This window comes from Ovis aries, chromosome 15 (genome assembly GCF_016772045.2).
Source record: "Ovis aries strain OAR_USU_Benz2616 breed Rambouillet chromosome 15, ARS-UI_Ramb_v3.0, whole genome shotgun sequence".
Classification (NCBI taxonomy): domain Eukaryota; kingdom Metazoa; phylum Chordata; class Mammalia; order Artiodactyla; family Bovidae; genus Ovis; species Ovis aries.
Genome location: NC_056068.1, coordinates 47,406,890 through 47,422,415, shown reverse-complemented (window position 1 = coordinate 47,422,415; position 15,526 = coordinate 47,406,890). Strand labels below are relative to the sequence as shown.

Here is a 15,526-nt window from a genome sequence, read left to right as displayed (position 1 = left end):
TTATGGTTACCAAAGGGAATGGGTAATGGAAACAAATTAGGAGTTTGGTATTAACGTATACAATCTACTATACTTAAAATGGGTAAACAAGGGTTTTCTATATAGCACAGGTAAGTATACTCAACGTCTTGTAATAAATTTTAATGGGAAAAGAATATGAGACAGAATATATATACATATATCTGCATATATATATATCTGTGTGTGTGTGTATATATATATATATACATACACATATACATATGGATGCATGCCCAGTCTCTCAGTTGTGTCCAATTCTTTCAGACTCCATGGACTCTCCTGTCAGGATCCTCTGACCATGGAATTTTCTAGGCAAGAATGCTGGAGTGGGCTGCCATTTCCTACCCCAGAAATGTTCCTGACCCAGAGATCAAACCCATATCTCCTGCACTGGCAGGCAGATTCTTTACCACTGTACCACCTGGAAAGCCCTACACACACATACACACACAGAGACATGCACGTGTATGTGTGTGCACGCTTAGTCATTTGAGTTGTGTCTGACTCTTTGAGAACCTTTGAACTATAGCCCTCCAACTTTCTCTGTCTATGGGATTCTCCAGACAAGAATAATGGCATGGGTTGCCATGCCCTCCTCCAGAGGATCTTCCCAACCCAGTGACTGAACACAGAAGCCTATTTATATATAGGCTTCCCTGGTAGTTCAGGTGGTAAAGAATCCACCTGCAATATAGGAGACCCAGGTTCAATTCCTGGGTTGGGAAGATTCTCTGGAGGAGGTCATGGCAACCCACTCCAGTATGCTTGCTTGGAGAATCCCCATGGACAGAGGAGCCTAGCAGGCTACAGTCCATGTGGTCGCAGAATCGGACACAACTGAGCAACTAAGCATAGCACAGCACAGAATATATATATATATCAGAGAATGCGATGGCACCCCACTCCAGTACTCTTGCCTGGCAAATCGCATGGATGGAGAGGCTGGCAGGCTGCAGTCCATGGGGTCGCGAAGAGTCAGACACGACTGAGCGACTTCACTTTCACTTTTCACTTTCATGCATTGGAGAAAGAAATGGCAACCCACTCCAGTGTTCTTGCCTGGTATATCCCAGGGACGGAGGAGCCTGGTGGGCTGCTGTTTATGGGGTCACACAGAGTTGGACACAACTAAAGTAACTTAGCATATATATATATATATATATATATATACATATAAATAAAATCATTTTGCTGTACACTTAATACTAACACAACACTCTAAATCAGCTAGACCTCAATTAAAAAAAAAAAAGAGTGAGTAATACTGATACACCATGACGAGACAAGAGCAGGTATAAAAGACCAAATAATTACCTGGTTTAGGGCTTTTTACATTGAGGATGTGCTTTTAGCATGGAGGAGAAAAAGCAGGATAGATGGTGGGTCACTCACAGATCTCAGTAAGAAAAGCTCACTAGTTTTTGTTTTGGTAAAGAAAAATAGCAATCAACGCATAGATAAGGATAGATGAAATTTGTCATGTGACATGAACTGGAAATAAAATGTTTAGAATTATTATAAAAAGAATCATTTTACCAGGTCAAGAGGCTCTTTTTAATTTTTATCCTTTTATTTCTTTATTTTTTCTCCTTCAATAGTTTGTTCTTGGGTCATCCTTGATTTCAATAGTTTGTTCTTGGGTCATCCTTGATTTTAAAGTAGAAGTGTCATTTTGCTTCTACTTGTCTTCCTCTACACTTGTAACCTTTCCAGTCATTCAAGGATCCGTGAACGAGAGAACTGTCAGAAATCAAGACAGTGAGGAGCACGTGAGCCACTGCCATGGCTTCAGGAATCCTGATGAACATACAAGAGGAAGTGACCTGCCCCATTTGCCTGGAGCTTCTGACGGAACCCCTGAGCCTTGACTGTGGCCACACCTTCTGTCAAGCCTGTATCACTGCAAACAACGAGGAATCCACAGTTGGCCAAAAGGGGCACAAAAGCTGCCCTGTCTGCAGAGTTAGTTTTGAGCCTGGGAACCTGCGGCCTAACAGGCATGTGGCCAATATAGTGCAGAGGCTCCGAGAGGTTAAGGTGAGCCCAGAGGTGGAACAAGAGAGAAATCTCTGTGCTCACCATGGAGAGAAGCTCCAGCTCTTCTGTGAGCAGGATGGGAAGGTCATTTGTTGGCTGTGCGAGCGATCTCAGGAGCACCGAGGTCACAACACATTCCTCATGGAGGAGATTGCACCACAGTACCAGGTAAGAGACCAGAATACAGAAAAAAACAGAGCAGGAGATGGTACTTGAGGGAAATCTCTACATTGCATTGGGCTTTAATTACCTGGCTACTAGGGACTTGAGGCCTGTGATCTCTTTTCTTCGTATGCCTACCTTCTGACATGTGAAGAAAATTTCTGTGCATTCCACCTAAGTATAAGCAAACACATGGACTCTTAGGCAGAAGTAGACATTCATGGACCTTGTGCTAGTGCGTGGACATCTGGGGCCGAGAGAGGCTCTCATTACTCTTTTGAACATGATAGGTAACTAGGACACTGGGTGGGTTGAGGTGTAAGTATTTCTTCTTTACAGAATCAAGTTTCTTCCAGGACAAAGAGAACCAGTCTTCTGAGTCTCAAAGAACACATTCAACATCAAGGTTTTCTTTCAAGTCATAGATTCTAGTCACTTTTGATTTTTTGTAAAGTCTATTCTCTATGAAAATCAGCCTTATTTATCCACTATAGTGATGCTGAGAAAGCCCCTATCTTGACAATGGTGTGATTCTTTTCTCACAGAAAATGCTCCAATCATGTCTGCAGAGGCTGAACGGGAAAAACAGGAAGCTGAGGAGTTGGAAATTAAAGTCAGAGAAGAGATGTCTACTTGGAAGGTATGAGGAGATGCTTTGTGAGGAAGTTAGACAGGTATCCATGCAGAACCTTGGGTTGGTCACAGGGAGCTGCCTTTTTCTTTGTACCATGACAGTTCAGTCATTTGGCTCATCCTTTTCTTCAGCCTTCCCGTAATCGGTGTAGTATTAAAAAGTGACCATATCACAAATAAACAAATACTGGAGGGGGAGTGTCTATAGAGAGAGTCTCTCTGATGAGGATGGCTAGGGAAGTTTATATTCCATTCTTATCCCTTATCTTCTCAGGGAGATATCTGACAATGGCTCATGGTTCTGTCCTCAGTGTTCAACTTTTTGGGAGAGGGTGGTGGGAGGGGGTCAGGAGTAATGGAGGGAGGCATGAGCATCCTGGACAGATGTGTGAAGGCTGCCCACAGCCAGAGATCCCATTTGGCTCTGAGTTGTCCTCAACAGTGCAGACTTGGGGCCATTATTTTGAAATATGGTGTAGAGGAAAAAACTATACACAAAGTCAGCTACCCCAAATATTGCTTTCCTCTTTCTATTTTACTTCCTTGTGGGCTTCCCTGATAGTTCAATTGATGAAGAAACCGCCTGCAATGCAAGAGACCCCAGTTCAGTTCCTGGGTTGGGAAGGTCCCCTGGAGAAGGGATAGGCTACCAACTCCAGTATTCCTGGGTTTCCCTTATAGCTCAGCTGGTAAAGAATCCACCTGCAATGCGGGAGACCTGAGTTCAATCCCTAGGTTGGGAAGATCCCCTGGAGAAGGGGAAAGCTATCAACTCCAGTATTCTGGCCTAGAGAATTCCATGGACTATACAGTCCATGAGGTTGCAAAGAGTCAGTCATGACTGAGAGACTTTCGCTCCTTGTGGGAACTTCCCAAGCAGAATAGTTATTGTTCTGGCTCCCAGTCCCAGGCCACTGGTCCAAGTACCCTCTCTGTCTGTTTCTCCTTCCCTAAGACTCAAATAGAAAATGAGATGCAAAGTGTCCAGGGAGAGTTTACAAAACTAAGAGAAATCCTGGACAGTGAGGAGGCGAAGGAACTGAGAAAACTAAAGGATGAGTTGGGAATTATTCTGAAAAAGCTGGCAGAATCTGAGAATGATCTGGTCCAAGAGAAGCTGTTGGTGAGCAGTCACATCTCAGATGTGGAGCGCCATTTGCAGGGATCAACAATGGAGCTGCTGCAGGTAAGACCCGGAAAGGAACCCCAGCATCTGAGGCAGGAGAGAAATATGTTCCTGTGATCCTTCTGATGCCCTCGCGGAGGCTGCTTTGACCCTGCAATATACCTTCTCTGCATCTATTTCAGAGGTTGTAAGAATAACTAAATTCAATGTAGGAATAACAAGGGAAGTTCTATTTTTATTGTCATCAAGCTCATTGCAAACACTTCACTGTCTAGAGAAGATTATTGTGCTCAGTGACTTTCCATAAGCCCTTGTTTTCTGTGGCCAAGTGCTGAACATTTATCAAGTACCTTTTCATGATTCAGATTATCACAAAGTCACTTCAGATTCCAAGACGTATTTTTTTCCTCAATATGTTGAGATTCTCTACCTTTTTCTGTTTTTTAAGACAGTTTATGAAGAACTGTTATTTATCTTTAAATACTCAATATAATTTACCAGCATCGCCATTTCACTCTGGGTTTTTCCTATTGGAAAAGTTTAAAATATACATATTTTTTCTTTCTTTTATACTTGTATTAAGATTATTTAGATTTTTGTAACCAGTTAGTCCTTTATTGTATATTTTTGTAGGAAGTTGTCTATCCTAAGTTGTCTGGTGTGTAAACGTAAAGTTATTTATAACAATTGCTTATTGTACCTTTAATGTCTACAGTACTCAGAGCAAAGTCCCTTTTTGTATTCCAGATTTTGCTCTTTCATTTTTCCCCTACTCCTTTTAGTTACTTTAGTCAATTATATTATTTTTTTCTAAAAGTATTGTTTCATTGATTTTGTGTATTTTGTAAATTTTCTTACACATTTATTTCTGCTCTCACCTTTATTGTTTTCGTTGTGTGTTTGTACCCTTTTGCGTGTGCATGTGTGATGTGTGCATGTGTGTGTGCACTGTTTTTTAATAACTTTTCTTTCCTAGTAGATCACTGATTTCAGAGCATCTTAATAAGAAAAGCAGCAGTGTCTTAGTTTTTTTCCATTCATTTTGATTTAGTGTTTGTTTTTATTCAGATAAACTTATTTTCCTATTTCATATGCAATTTCTTTTTGTTAAAATGTAGATATTTGAAGGTGTGTTGTTAATTAGGAATACTTGGTGAGTGTTGAATTTTACTTTTGTAGATTTCAAATTTAATTCAATTGTAATCAGAGAATATATATTTTATTCCTTTAAACTTTTAAATTCACTGATAATTGTTTATGGCCTCAGATATCATATGTCAGGGAAAATGTACATATGAAAAGATTGTATATTCTCCATTCATTGGGTGAAATGGTCTACAGATGTCAAGTTGGTAGAATGTATTGTCCATGTCTTCTATAACTGGGTGGCTTCCATATAAACTCTTCTCTCCTTATTGAGAGTGAGTTGAAATCTGCAACTGCTATTGTTCAATTCTGCATTTTTCCTTTTAAATTTGCTTGGTGAGTTTTAAAGCTCTATTGTTAGGTGTATGCACATGTATAATTAGTTTATCTTTTTGAGGTATGAAACATTTTATCATTGTAAAATTATCCTCTCATTTGTTCATAATTTTTATTCTTTTAAAGACAATTTTTTCTAATAATAATAAAAAAACTTGAAATCATTAGAGCTTGCATGATCCATAGTTTTTCTCTTTTTACTTTTGCCTATTTGTATCTTTACATCTAAAATACATCTCTTACAAATGACAATAACTAATTCTTCCTTGTTATCCCATCCAACCATCTCTAACATTTTAATTGGGATATTAAGATGATAGCTTTAATACAAATACTGATATAGCTGTATTTAAACTTCACTATTTGCTTTCTATTTGGCTACTGTAGTTTTCATTCTTCTCTTTCTTCTTAACTAGCTTCTTTTGCATTAAACAAATATTCCTGGTAGAAAATTTGAAGCTTTCCTATTTTCTAACTGTAGTAAAAAAAAAAAATTCCCCGCCCCCCGTGGTTGCTCTAGTGATTATACAGTGTTTCCTATCCTACCATGATCTACTTCCGACTAAAACTAACTCATTTTCAGTAAATACAGAACCTTCCTGTAACATTGCTTCACTTCTTTCCAGCAACAACACAATGATGATTTTACTATAGACACCTGATTCTATGTAAACTAATCACTGCAGGCTTCTGAACTTTTGGTTACGCTGGAAGGGAAAGTTCTCTTCTGGAGTCTATATCAGGAGATTCATCTCCTCTTTAAACTGAGAATAGAGTCAGTAGAGGCGGAATTAATAGAACTGGCGAAAGACACAAGCCAGCCTCTGATGACAAGGTTTGAGCTTAAGAATTAGACTTTGAATGAATTTGCAATTGACTCCCCCCCACCATCATTTATTTTCTGTCTACATATTCTAATTTTACTTAATTTTTGTGATAAACACACAAGAGCTTTAACACAGAGAATTTTTATCAAAAACCACTGGTTGCTCTAATTTTTTTTGACATGAAGGAAATAAAGCTTCATGAAAAAGAGATCAGATAAAATGTTGCATATCTATTCTAACTAAAAAACTAATAATATATGTGATGATTAAGAAGATTACATGGCAAAAAGCTGTTAAGCCATGGACTAAGCAGACTCAGTATAGACTGCAGTGCAGACAAATGCTCTAGTTTCTGGACGGTGACTGAATGCATATTGGTAACATTATACAAATGGGGTACAAGAGAGGAGACAATCTGGTTGATGAATAGTAAGTTACATATTAGGCATCCTAAGTTACTGATTCCTGTGGCTTATGTTTAACCGAATATATTAACAAGCATTTAAGAGACAAAGCTGAGTAAAACTAAGGCATTAGAAATCAACTGTACTTGTGTGTATGCTGGATTTAAGAGAGTGTAGATCACTTAGAGTGTATAAAATGAGATGAGAGAGATGAAAAACCACCTACAATCATACATTTGTTTGCTTGTACTCTCAGCAAGTGCAGTATACGTAGCTTGAAGAATATTAGGATTATGAATTCATCTTTGATTCTCCAAAGCCTGGTTGAATGCTTGGCAAATAATAATACATCACTGTGTGCTTTTGTTGAATAAATGGAAGAACTGTGAATTATTCAAATCATCTCATGGGTCATGAAACTTACAAGCTTTTGGTTTTTCCCATAAATATGTCTCATCTCCAGATACTGGAAGTCTCCCTCATGCTTCTACAAGGGTCAAAGCCTTTTACCTTTTGGGAAATCTGACAACATTGCATGTGTCTTCTGGAATGACTGGCTTCACTCTTGTCTCTACTTTTTGGCTCTCACATTGAGACCATTTTTATTCCCACGATCGATGGCTGATGGGGATGTGAATAAGCTTGGGAAGTGGGGAGACTTACTACTTTTTGACTCATGTTTTCTCTTTTCTCACTAGGATGTGAATGTTATCCTGAAAAGGTATGTGTGGGAAACCAGAGATAGTTATTTATGCTGTGAAAAGAAAATAAATCCCTTACAGTTATCTGATAGCCAATTAAGATAAAACAATGCTCAAGGCAGAAAAATGGACGATAGTCTTATTTTAAATTTCTGTTCATACATCAGAGTTAGATTGTTTTATAAACATTGATAATGGACTAGATTCTATATTAAAGAATATTGATTGTGGGAAGTTGCAGAGTTTGGGTCAGTACCAATATTAAGGACAAGGCATTACAGTATCAGATCCCCATGACTTCATAAATTTAATTCACACTGTGTGTCAATATGCAACTCAGGTTCCCATATTTAATAGGTGCTTGACTTGTCATGTGAAGATTGAGTCTTGTTTTCCTGCCAAACACCTAGAATTGGAGACAACTCCTTTATATTTTAATTTCTGCTCCCAGAAGAGACAAAGTCCTTGTATGTTTTCCAGCTTAGGTTTCCAAAAACAGATTTGAATCTCAAGGGATGTTTTGGCCCTGGAGCAACTGTTGATCAATCTTGGTCACAGACTTTAGAATCCAGAACAGAAAGGTAACATCATTGTGTCTGAAGCTACATGGCAGCATCAAGATCTTTGCAAACACAGGAAAGTCAGACTACTTTGTTCATTATTCATAATGTCTTTTTCTCCAAGGGTTTGTAATTATTCCTACTGATTATGAAATCTCAGGGTATTCTGAGAGCCTCTCTATTGGATAGCAGTCTTTGAAGATCTTGGGCCTCTAGAGAGTGTTCTCATACCTGGTATGTCTCAAATACCCAGGAGCCAGATTCAGCAACATCACTTTCTGACTCCTTCCTAGAAAAACATATCTGTGCAGGGAATGTTCCACAAATTATTCTTTTTAGATACCAACGTTTTGTTCTGTTAAATCCATTGCTTCATATAATTTCATATGATCCCTAGGAGGTGGAGTGCCGTGGGTTAATGATTTCATTATAGAAGGAAGAAACTCCCCTTCTGACATTTTAAGACCATCCAAGTCACACAGAGGGTAGCTGGGAAGGTAGACATGAACACGTTCTCTCTTGTGCCGAGATCAAGCATCCACTCTCTTCTTTCCCAAGGCCTCCAGGAAAGACAATTCAAGCCCATAAACAGGGTGAACATGTAGCAAGCCAGTGGGTTAGAGGGGAAACAAATCACATTTGTGAGCACCAACTTTGTCTTCCCTAGGAGTAAAACCGTGGCTCTGAAAGAGCCAAAAACTTTCCCCAAGGAACAGAGGAGAGTGTTTCGAGCTCCTGATCTGAGAGAGATACTGCGCGTGTTTACTGGTGAGGAATGCTACCCAAGTGGGTGCAGGAGGGCTTCTTTGAGGGAGGGAAAATGGGTAGGAGGCTCCAATTTCTATGTGTGGATGGAGACAGCAAAGCCCAGACACTCTGTGCTAGTGACGTGGTCATATTTATGGGCGATGACGGGGGCTTGGTTCATCCTGTTGTTCAGCATTTCACTACCTCATCATAGCCATTCCCCTCATCTGGAAGAAAATAGATTTCAGGGCTGATTCTATTGCTTATATTTATTTTTTCATTATTTTTTATTGCTTATATTTAATATTGTGGATTTTTTTTTATCATTTCAGAGCTGACAGATATGCAACGCTACTGGGGTAAGGAGACATCACCGTATAATCAAGCCACCCTGTTCTCATCATCTTTTAGAATTTTTCATTTTCTAGTAGGTCTCATGTTTTAAGCCATGTTTTCCCTCCTAACAGACACAAACATATTACTTTTCCAGTCAAGTCATTCTAAAGATCCCTTTCAAAATGTCACATGAAAACTACATCCTTATCCTAACCCAAGCCTATATTTTTCAACAGTTCAGGTGACCCTGAATTCTCCCAAGAATGCAAATGTCATTTCTCCGCGTCAGAGACAAGTGAGATATGCATCCAGTTACCAACACTGTAATGCATATTCGAAGGATAATTATGAAGATTTTGGTGTCCTGGGCTCCCCAGTTATCACATCAGGGAGACATTACTGGGAGGTAGACGTGTCAGAGAAACGTGCCTGGATCCTGGGGATATGTGATGAAAACTGTAAAAATATCATGAAGTTACCATTAGAACTTGGAAATTATGGAAATGGAAATTGTCAAAATGTTTACTCATTATATAAACCTAAAAATGGAAATTGTGGAAATGGTAAAATGTTTATTCAAGATATCAACCTACAAATGGCTATTGGGTCATAGGGTTAAAACAGGATTCTGTGTATAATGCCTTCTTAGATCTTGAGATTTTAACCCTCTCCCTGGGTGTTTCTCCCCATCGTGTTGGGGTTTTCCTAGACTATGAGGCTTGCTCTGTCTTATTTCTCAATGTCACCAACCATGGGTTTCCCATTTATAAATTCTCTTCATGTTACTTTCCTCAGAAAATAGTTCCATATTTCAATCCTATGAACTGTGATGCCCCCATGACTGTGTGCTCACCAAGCTGTTGAGTCTTCTTACACTCACACCACTCCTCTATAGTGCCCCTTACTGTAGGTGCATCTAACACACCTGTGCTTCTCTGCAACATTCTTACCGGTTTTCCTTGCTGCCTCTCTTTTTTTCCATTTGAACATCCTTCATTCATTAGGAGGGTGAACAATTTCCCTTGTGTCCTATTTTCCCCAATATCATGTATGTGTTAGAAAATCTTAATTAATTTTCCGTACTCCATGCTATAATGATGGATGCCCCATAAAGAAAGAGCAGTATGATGTAACACCTTTGCCAAATTTTACAGTCTCATTTACTCTGCCCCTGACTGAGAAAATGAAAGAAAGCTTTTCAAAAATGTTTGTATATTCGACCTAATATAGGAGTCCTTCACTAAAGAGTGAGTGCTGAGCTCTGTCTCAGTTTATCCATGATGCCAATATTCATTAAGAAATTGAGGGAAAAATATCATAAATGACATGTACTAACAATCATAGTTTTGTGTTCAGAGTGTCTAAGTTCAAGCCCTGTCTCTACATATTAGAAGTGTAAACTTGAATAGCATGTTTAAGTGATGTTTATTTTCTTAAAATAATCTTAATATAAAATTGTACCATACATAAGATTATGAAAAAATAAATGCAACTAAGCGTAAAGCATATAACTGTCTCAATAATAAATATTTTATCTGTTAATTACTAAACAATATAACCTATACCAGTGTTTCATTAAACAGATTTGTTCCTTCAGGAATACAACGGTTCTTTTCACTGAAGTCTCATTTTTCAGATCCTAGATACCTTTGTGCTGCTGTCAAGACTATTCTACCCCTCCCTGCCATGGAGAATTGTGTAACTGTATATTTGTGTGATCACAGAATTTTATTATAATTCTTATGTTTCTACATAATAGCTCTTATCAAGTAAATGAAATTCTATGGAGTTCAGTTTCTCAGTTAAAAAATCACCTGATTAATATTGTGACAATTAAACAATACAACATTTGCAATAACTTCTATAATTTCTAGCTCATAGGGGTAGCCCAGTATAAATGTCTATTCCTTTTTGATTCCTCCTCACTGTATTGAAATAAAATATTTTCAGAACATGTTACTTTATTTGCAACATTATTTCTTTGTTTTAAGAAACAAAATAGATTGAAGAATTGCAATTTTTTTTCTCAATCTGCAGTTCAGTTCAGTTCAGTCACTATGTTGTGTCCGACTCTTTGCGACCCCATAAATCACAGCAGGCCAGGCCTCCCTGTCAATCACCAACTCCAGGAGTTCACTCAAAATCACGTCCATCGAGTCAGTGATGCCATCCAGCCATCTCATCCACTGTCGTCCACTTCTCCTGCCCCAATCCTTCCCAGCACCAGACCCTTTTCCAATGAGTCAACTCTTTGCATGAGGTGACCAAAGCATTGGAGTTTCAGCTTTAGCATCATTCCTTTCAAAGAACACCCAGGACTGATCTCCTTTAGAATGGACTGGTTGGATCTCCTTGCAGTCCAAGGGACTCTAAAGAGTCTTCTCCAACACCACAGTTTCAAAAGCATCTATTCTTTGGCACTCAGCTTTCTTCACAGTCCAACTCTCACATCCATACATGACCACAGGAAAAACCATAGCCTACTAGACAGACCTTTGTTGGCAAAGCAATGTCTCTGCTTATGAATATGCTATCTAGGTTGGTCATGACTTTCCTTCCAAGGAGTAAGTGTCTTTTGATTTCATGGCTGCAATCACCATCTACAGTAATTTTGGAGCCCAGAAAATAAAGTCTGACACTGTTTCCACTGTTTCCTCATCTATTTGCCATGAAGTGATTGGACCAGATGCCATGATCTTCGTTTTCTGAATGTTGAGCTTTAAGCCAACTTTTTGACTCTCCACTTTCACTTCCATCAAGAGGCTTTTGAGTTCCTCTTCACTTTCTGCCATAAGGGTGGGGTCATCTGCATATCTGAGGTTCTTGATATTTCTCCCGGCAATCTTGATTCCAGCTTGTGCTTCTTCCAGCCCAGCGTTTCTCATGATGTACTCTGCATAGAAATTAAATAAGCAGGGTGACAATATACAGCTCAGATCATAAACTACTTATTGCCAAATTCAGACTTAAATTGAAGAAAGTAGAGAAAACCGCTAGTCCATTCAGGTATGACCTAAATCAAATCCCTTATGATTTTACAGTGAAAGTGAGAAATAGATTTAAGGGACTAGATCTGATAGATAGAGTGCCTGATGAACTATGGACTGAGGTTCATGACATTGTACAGGAGACAGGGATCAAGACCATCCCCGTGGAAAAGAAATGTAAAAAAGCAAAATGGCTGTCTGGGGAGGCCTTACAAATAGCTATGAAAAGAAGAGAAGTGAAAAGCAGAGAAGAAAAGGAAAGATATAAGCATCTGAATGTAGAGTTTCAAAGAATAGCAAGGAGAGATAAGAAAGCCTTCCTCAGCGATCAACGAAAAGAAACAGAGGAAAAGAACAGAATGGGAAAGACGAGAGATCTCTTCAAGAAAATGAGAAATACCAAGGGAACATTTCATGCAAAGATGGGCTCGATAAAGGACAGAAATGATATGGACCTAACAGAAGCAGAAGATATTAAGAAGAGGTGGCAAGAATACACAGAAGAACTCTACGAAACGATCTTCATGACCCAGATAACCACAATGGTGTGATCTCTCACCTAGAGCCAGACATCCTGGAATATGAAGTCAAGCGGGCCTTAGAAAGCATCACTATGAACAAAGCTAGTGGAGGTGATGGAATTCCACTTGAGCTATTTCAAATCCTGAGAGATGATGCTGTGAAAGTGCTGCACTCAATATGCCAGCAAATTTGGAAAATTCAGCAGTGGCCACAGGACTGGAAAAGGTCAGTTTTTATTCCAATTCCAAAGGAAGGCAATGCCAAAGAATGCTCAGACTACAGCACATTGCACTCATCTCACCCACTAGTAAAGTAATGCTCAAAATTCCCAAGCCAGGCTTCAGCAATACGTGAACTGTGAACTCCCAGAAGTTCAAGATAGACTTAGAAAAGGCAGAGGTACCAGAGATCAAATTGCCAGCATCCTCTGGATCATGGAAAAGCAAGAGAGTTCCAGAAAAACATCTATTTCTGCTTTATTGACTATGCCAAAGCCTTTGACTGTGTGGATCACAATAAACTGGAGAATTCTCAATCTTACCTAATTACTCAGTTCAGTTCAGTCGCTCAGTTGTGTCCGACTCTGCAACCCCATGAATCGCGGCATGCCAGGCCTCCCTGTCCATCACCATCTCCCGGAGTTCACTCAGACTCACGTCCATTGAGTCGGTGATGCCATCCAGCCATCTCATCCTCTGTTGTCCCCTTCTCCTCCTGCCCCCAATCCCTCCCAGCATCAAAGTCATTTCCAATGAGTCAACTCTTCGCATGAAGTGGCCAAAGTACTGGAGCTTCAGCTTTAGCCTCACATAGTTATCAGTAAGTAAGTAAGTTATCAATAAGCAAGCTCACATAGGTTATCAGGCCCATCTGAAAAGTACAAAGTCAGAGCATAGAAAGTAAAGACATAAAAAGATGTCACTTAGTTTTGGTCAGGGTGCCACCTCTTAACTCGAGTGTGATGTACCTGCGAATCAATTCCTGGCACTTTGACAGCTGTGGGAGAAGAAAGAATAACCTGGTAAGGGTGTTCCCAGAGGGGCTCGAGGGATGGGCCCCCAGATACCAAAGTTTTTATGAGGATCTCAGTTCCTGGCTCAAATAGAGGCTTGCTCGACTCAGAGGCTCGGACAGGAGTCATCTCCCGGAGTTTTGTTAATGTCTTTTGAAAAGCTGAGAGCTAAGTTACATAACTAATTAATTTCAAGGCTTCAGGCTCTATAACAATGTCTGTACATAAGAAAAGCCTTCCATAAATACATTCAAAGGGGGACAGTCCCTGCTTTTTTGGGGCAGTTCGAGCCCTCATTAAAGCTATGGGTAGGACTTTAATTTAATTGTCCTGTTTCTCTTGAGTTAATTTGTGCAGATGTCTTTTGATAATGTCATTAGCTTTTTCAACATTTCCTGAGGATTGGGGTCTCCAGGAACAGTGTAAGTGATATTCTATTCCTAGAGCTTCAGATACACCCTGAGTGACAGCAGCTTTAAAGGTGGAGCCATTGTCACTCTGAAGGCTTTGTGGCAGCCCAAACTTAGGGATAATTTCATGGATTAAAATCTTTATAACCTCCTTACCTGTTTACTACGACAGGGAAAAGTGAACAAGCTTCCTCTATCACAGCACAGAGTGAAATATAATCTACATATTGTAACATCACCGCTTCAGAGCTATTGAAGTTTTGTAGATTCCGTGACAAACTTTGTCCAAATACGTGAGGACTATCATGAAATCCCTGGGGCAAAACTGTCCAGGTTAACTGAGAAGCTGGCTGCACAGGGTCTTCAAAGGCAATAGAAATTGACTTTCCTCCGCCAAAGGCACTGAATAGAAGGCATCTTTCAAATCAATTACTGAGAAATATTTGGCTCGGTCAGAAATTTCAGAAAATAGAGTATAAGGATTAGGCACCACGGGGTGTAGGGGTGTAAAGGAACTACAGCCTCATTGATTGTATGTAAATCTTGAACTAGTCTCCATTTACCATTTGATTTTTTTTATACCCAAAATAGGAGTGTTGCAAGGACTGTTACAGGGAATTAATAGTCCCTGTTCCTTTAAATTTTCAATGATGGGTTTTAACCCTTCCTTAACCTCAGGTTTCAGTGGATACTTTTTCTTATGTGGAAATAAGTGCGGGTCTTTGAGCTTGACAACTACAGGAATAGCATTCTGTGCCTGACACACGGATTTTCCATCACCACATACTCTAGGATTTACATTTTGTTCAACTAAAGGGAGAGAAAGGGAGGGCTCCATATTCATAAAAACAGAGGTGTAGACCTTGCTCAGTATATCCCTCCCCAAAAGGTGTGAGGGAGACTCTGGCACAATCAGAAACTCGTGTGAAAATAGCACAGAATCCCAGTTGCAAGATAAAGAATAACTGAAATAGTAACCTTTTGGCTCGTCCAGACAGTCCCATTACGGGAAGTGGATCGGGAAGAAAGAGGGCCAGGGGCTTCAGTAAGCACAGAGTAAGTTGCCCCAGTATCTAAAAGGAAATCGACGGATTGGCCCCCCACAATTATTAATACCCAGGGTTCCTCAGTTGTAATTAAGATGGGAGCTTGTGTGGGGACCCCGGGGCACCTTCAGTCTTGACTTTCTTGAGAGTCCGACCCCAGAGTCCTCCGCCTCTGAGGGCAGTATTTCCTCCAGTGTGGTCCTTTGCAGACCAGACATCGAGCCAGGGGCGGCTTAGATGCCTGAGGGCAATCCCACTTGAGGTGCCCCTCCTTTCCACAGAAATAGCAAGCCCATCCCTTTTCACCTGGGTCCCTCTGGGCATTTTTCTCTGGCTGTTTAAGAGTGTTTTTCATAGCCATTGGGAAGGCTTCCGCCTTTTCCTTTGTCTTTTTTTGCCTTTCTTCCTTTTCCTCATACTCCCTACTGTAATAGACTGTCTGAGCCAGTTGTAACAGAGAATCTAAAGACTGATTTGGTCCATACGCCCGTTTTTCTAGCTTATGGTGGATAT

General features: G+C 39.8%; 1 protein-coding gene across 1 annotated transcript; it reads left to right on the top strand.

Annotated features, from left to right (window-relative positions):
• The first annotated feature begins 1,803 nt into the window (after positions 1-1,803).
• LOC105614607 (tripartite motif-containing protein 5-like) lies at positions 1,804-9,900 on the top strand. Its single transcript, NM_001318072.1, is given in 9 exon segments — positions 1,804-2,226; positions 2,766-2,804; positions 2,807-2,860; positions 3,809-4,039; positions 7,391-7,413; positions 8,621-8,721; positions 9,033-9,059; positions 9,273-9,603; positions 9,606-9,900. Coding segments are annotated over 9 exon segments (1,524 nt in total).
• Positions 9,901-15,526: the final 5,626 nt, after the last annotated feature.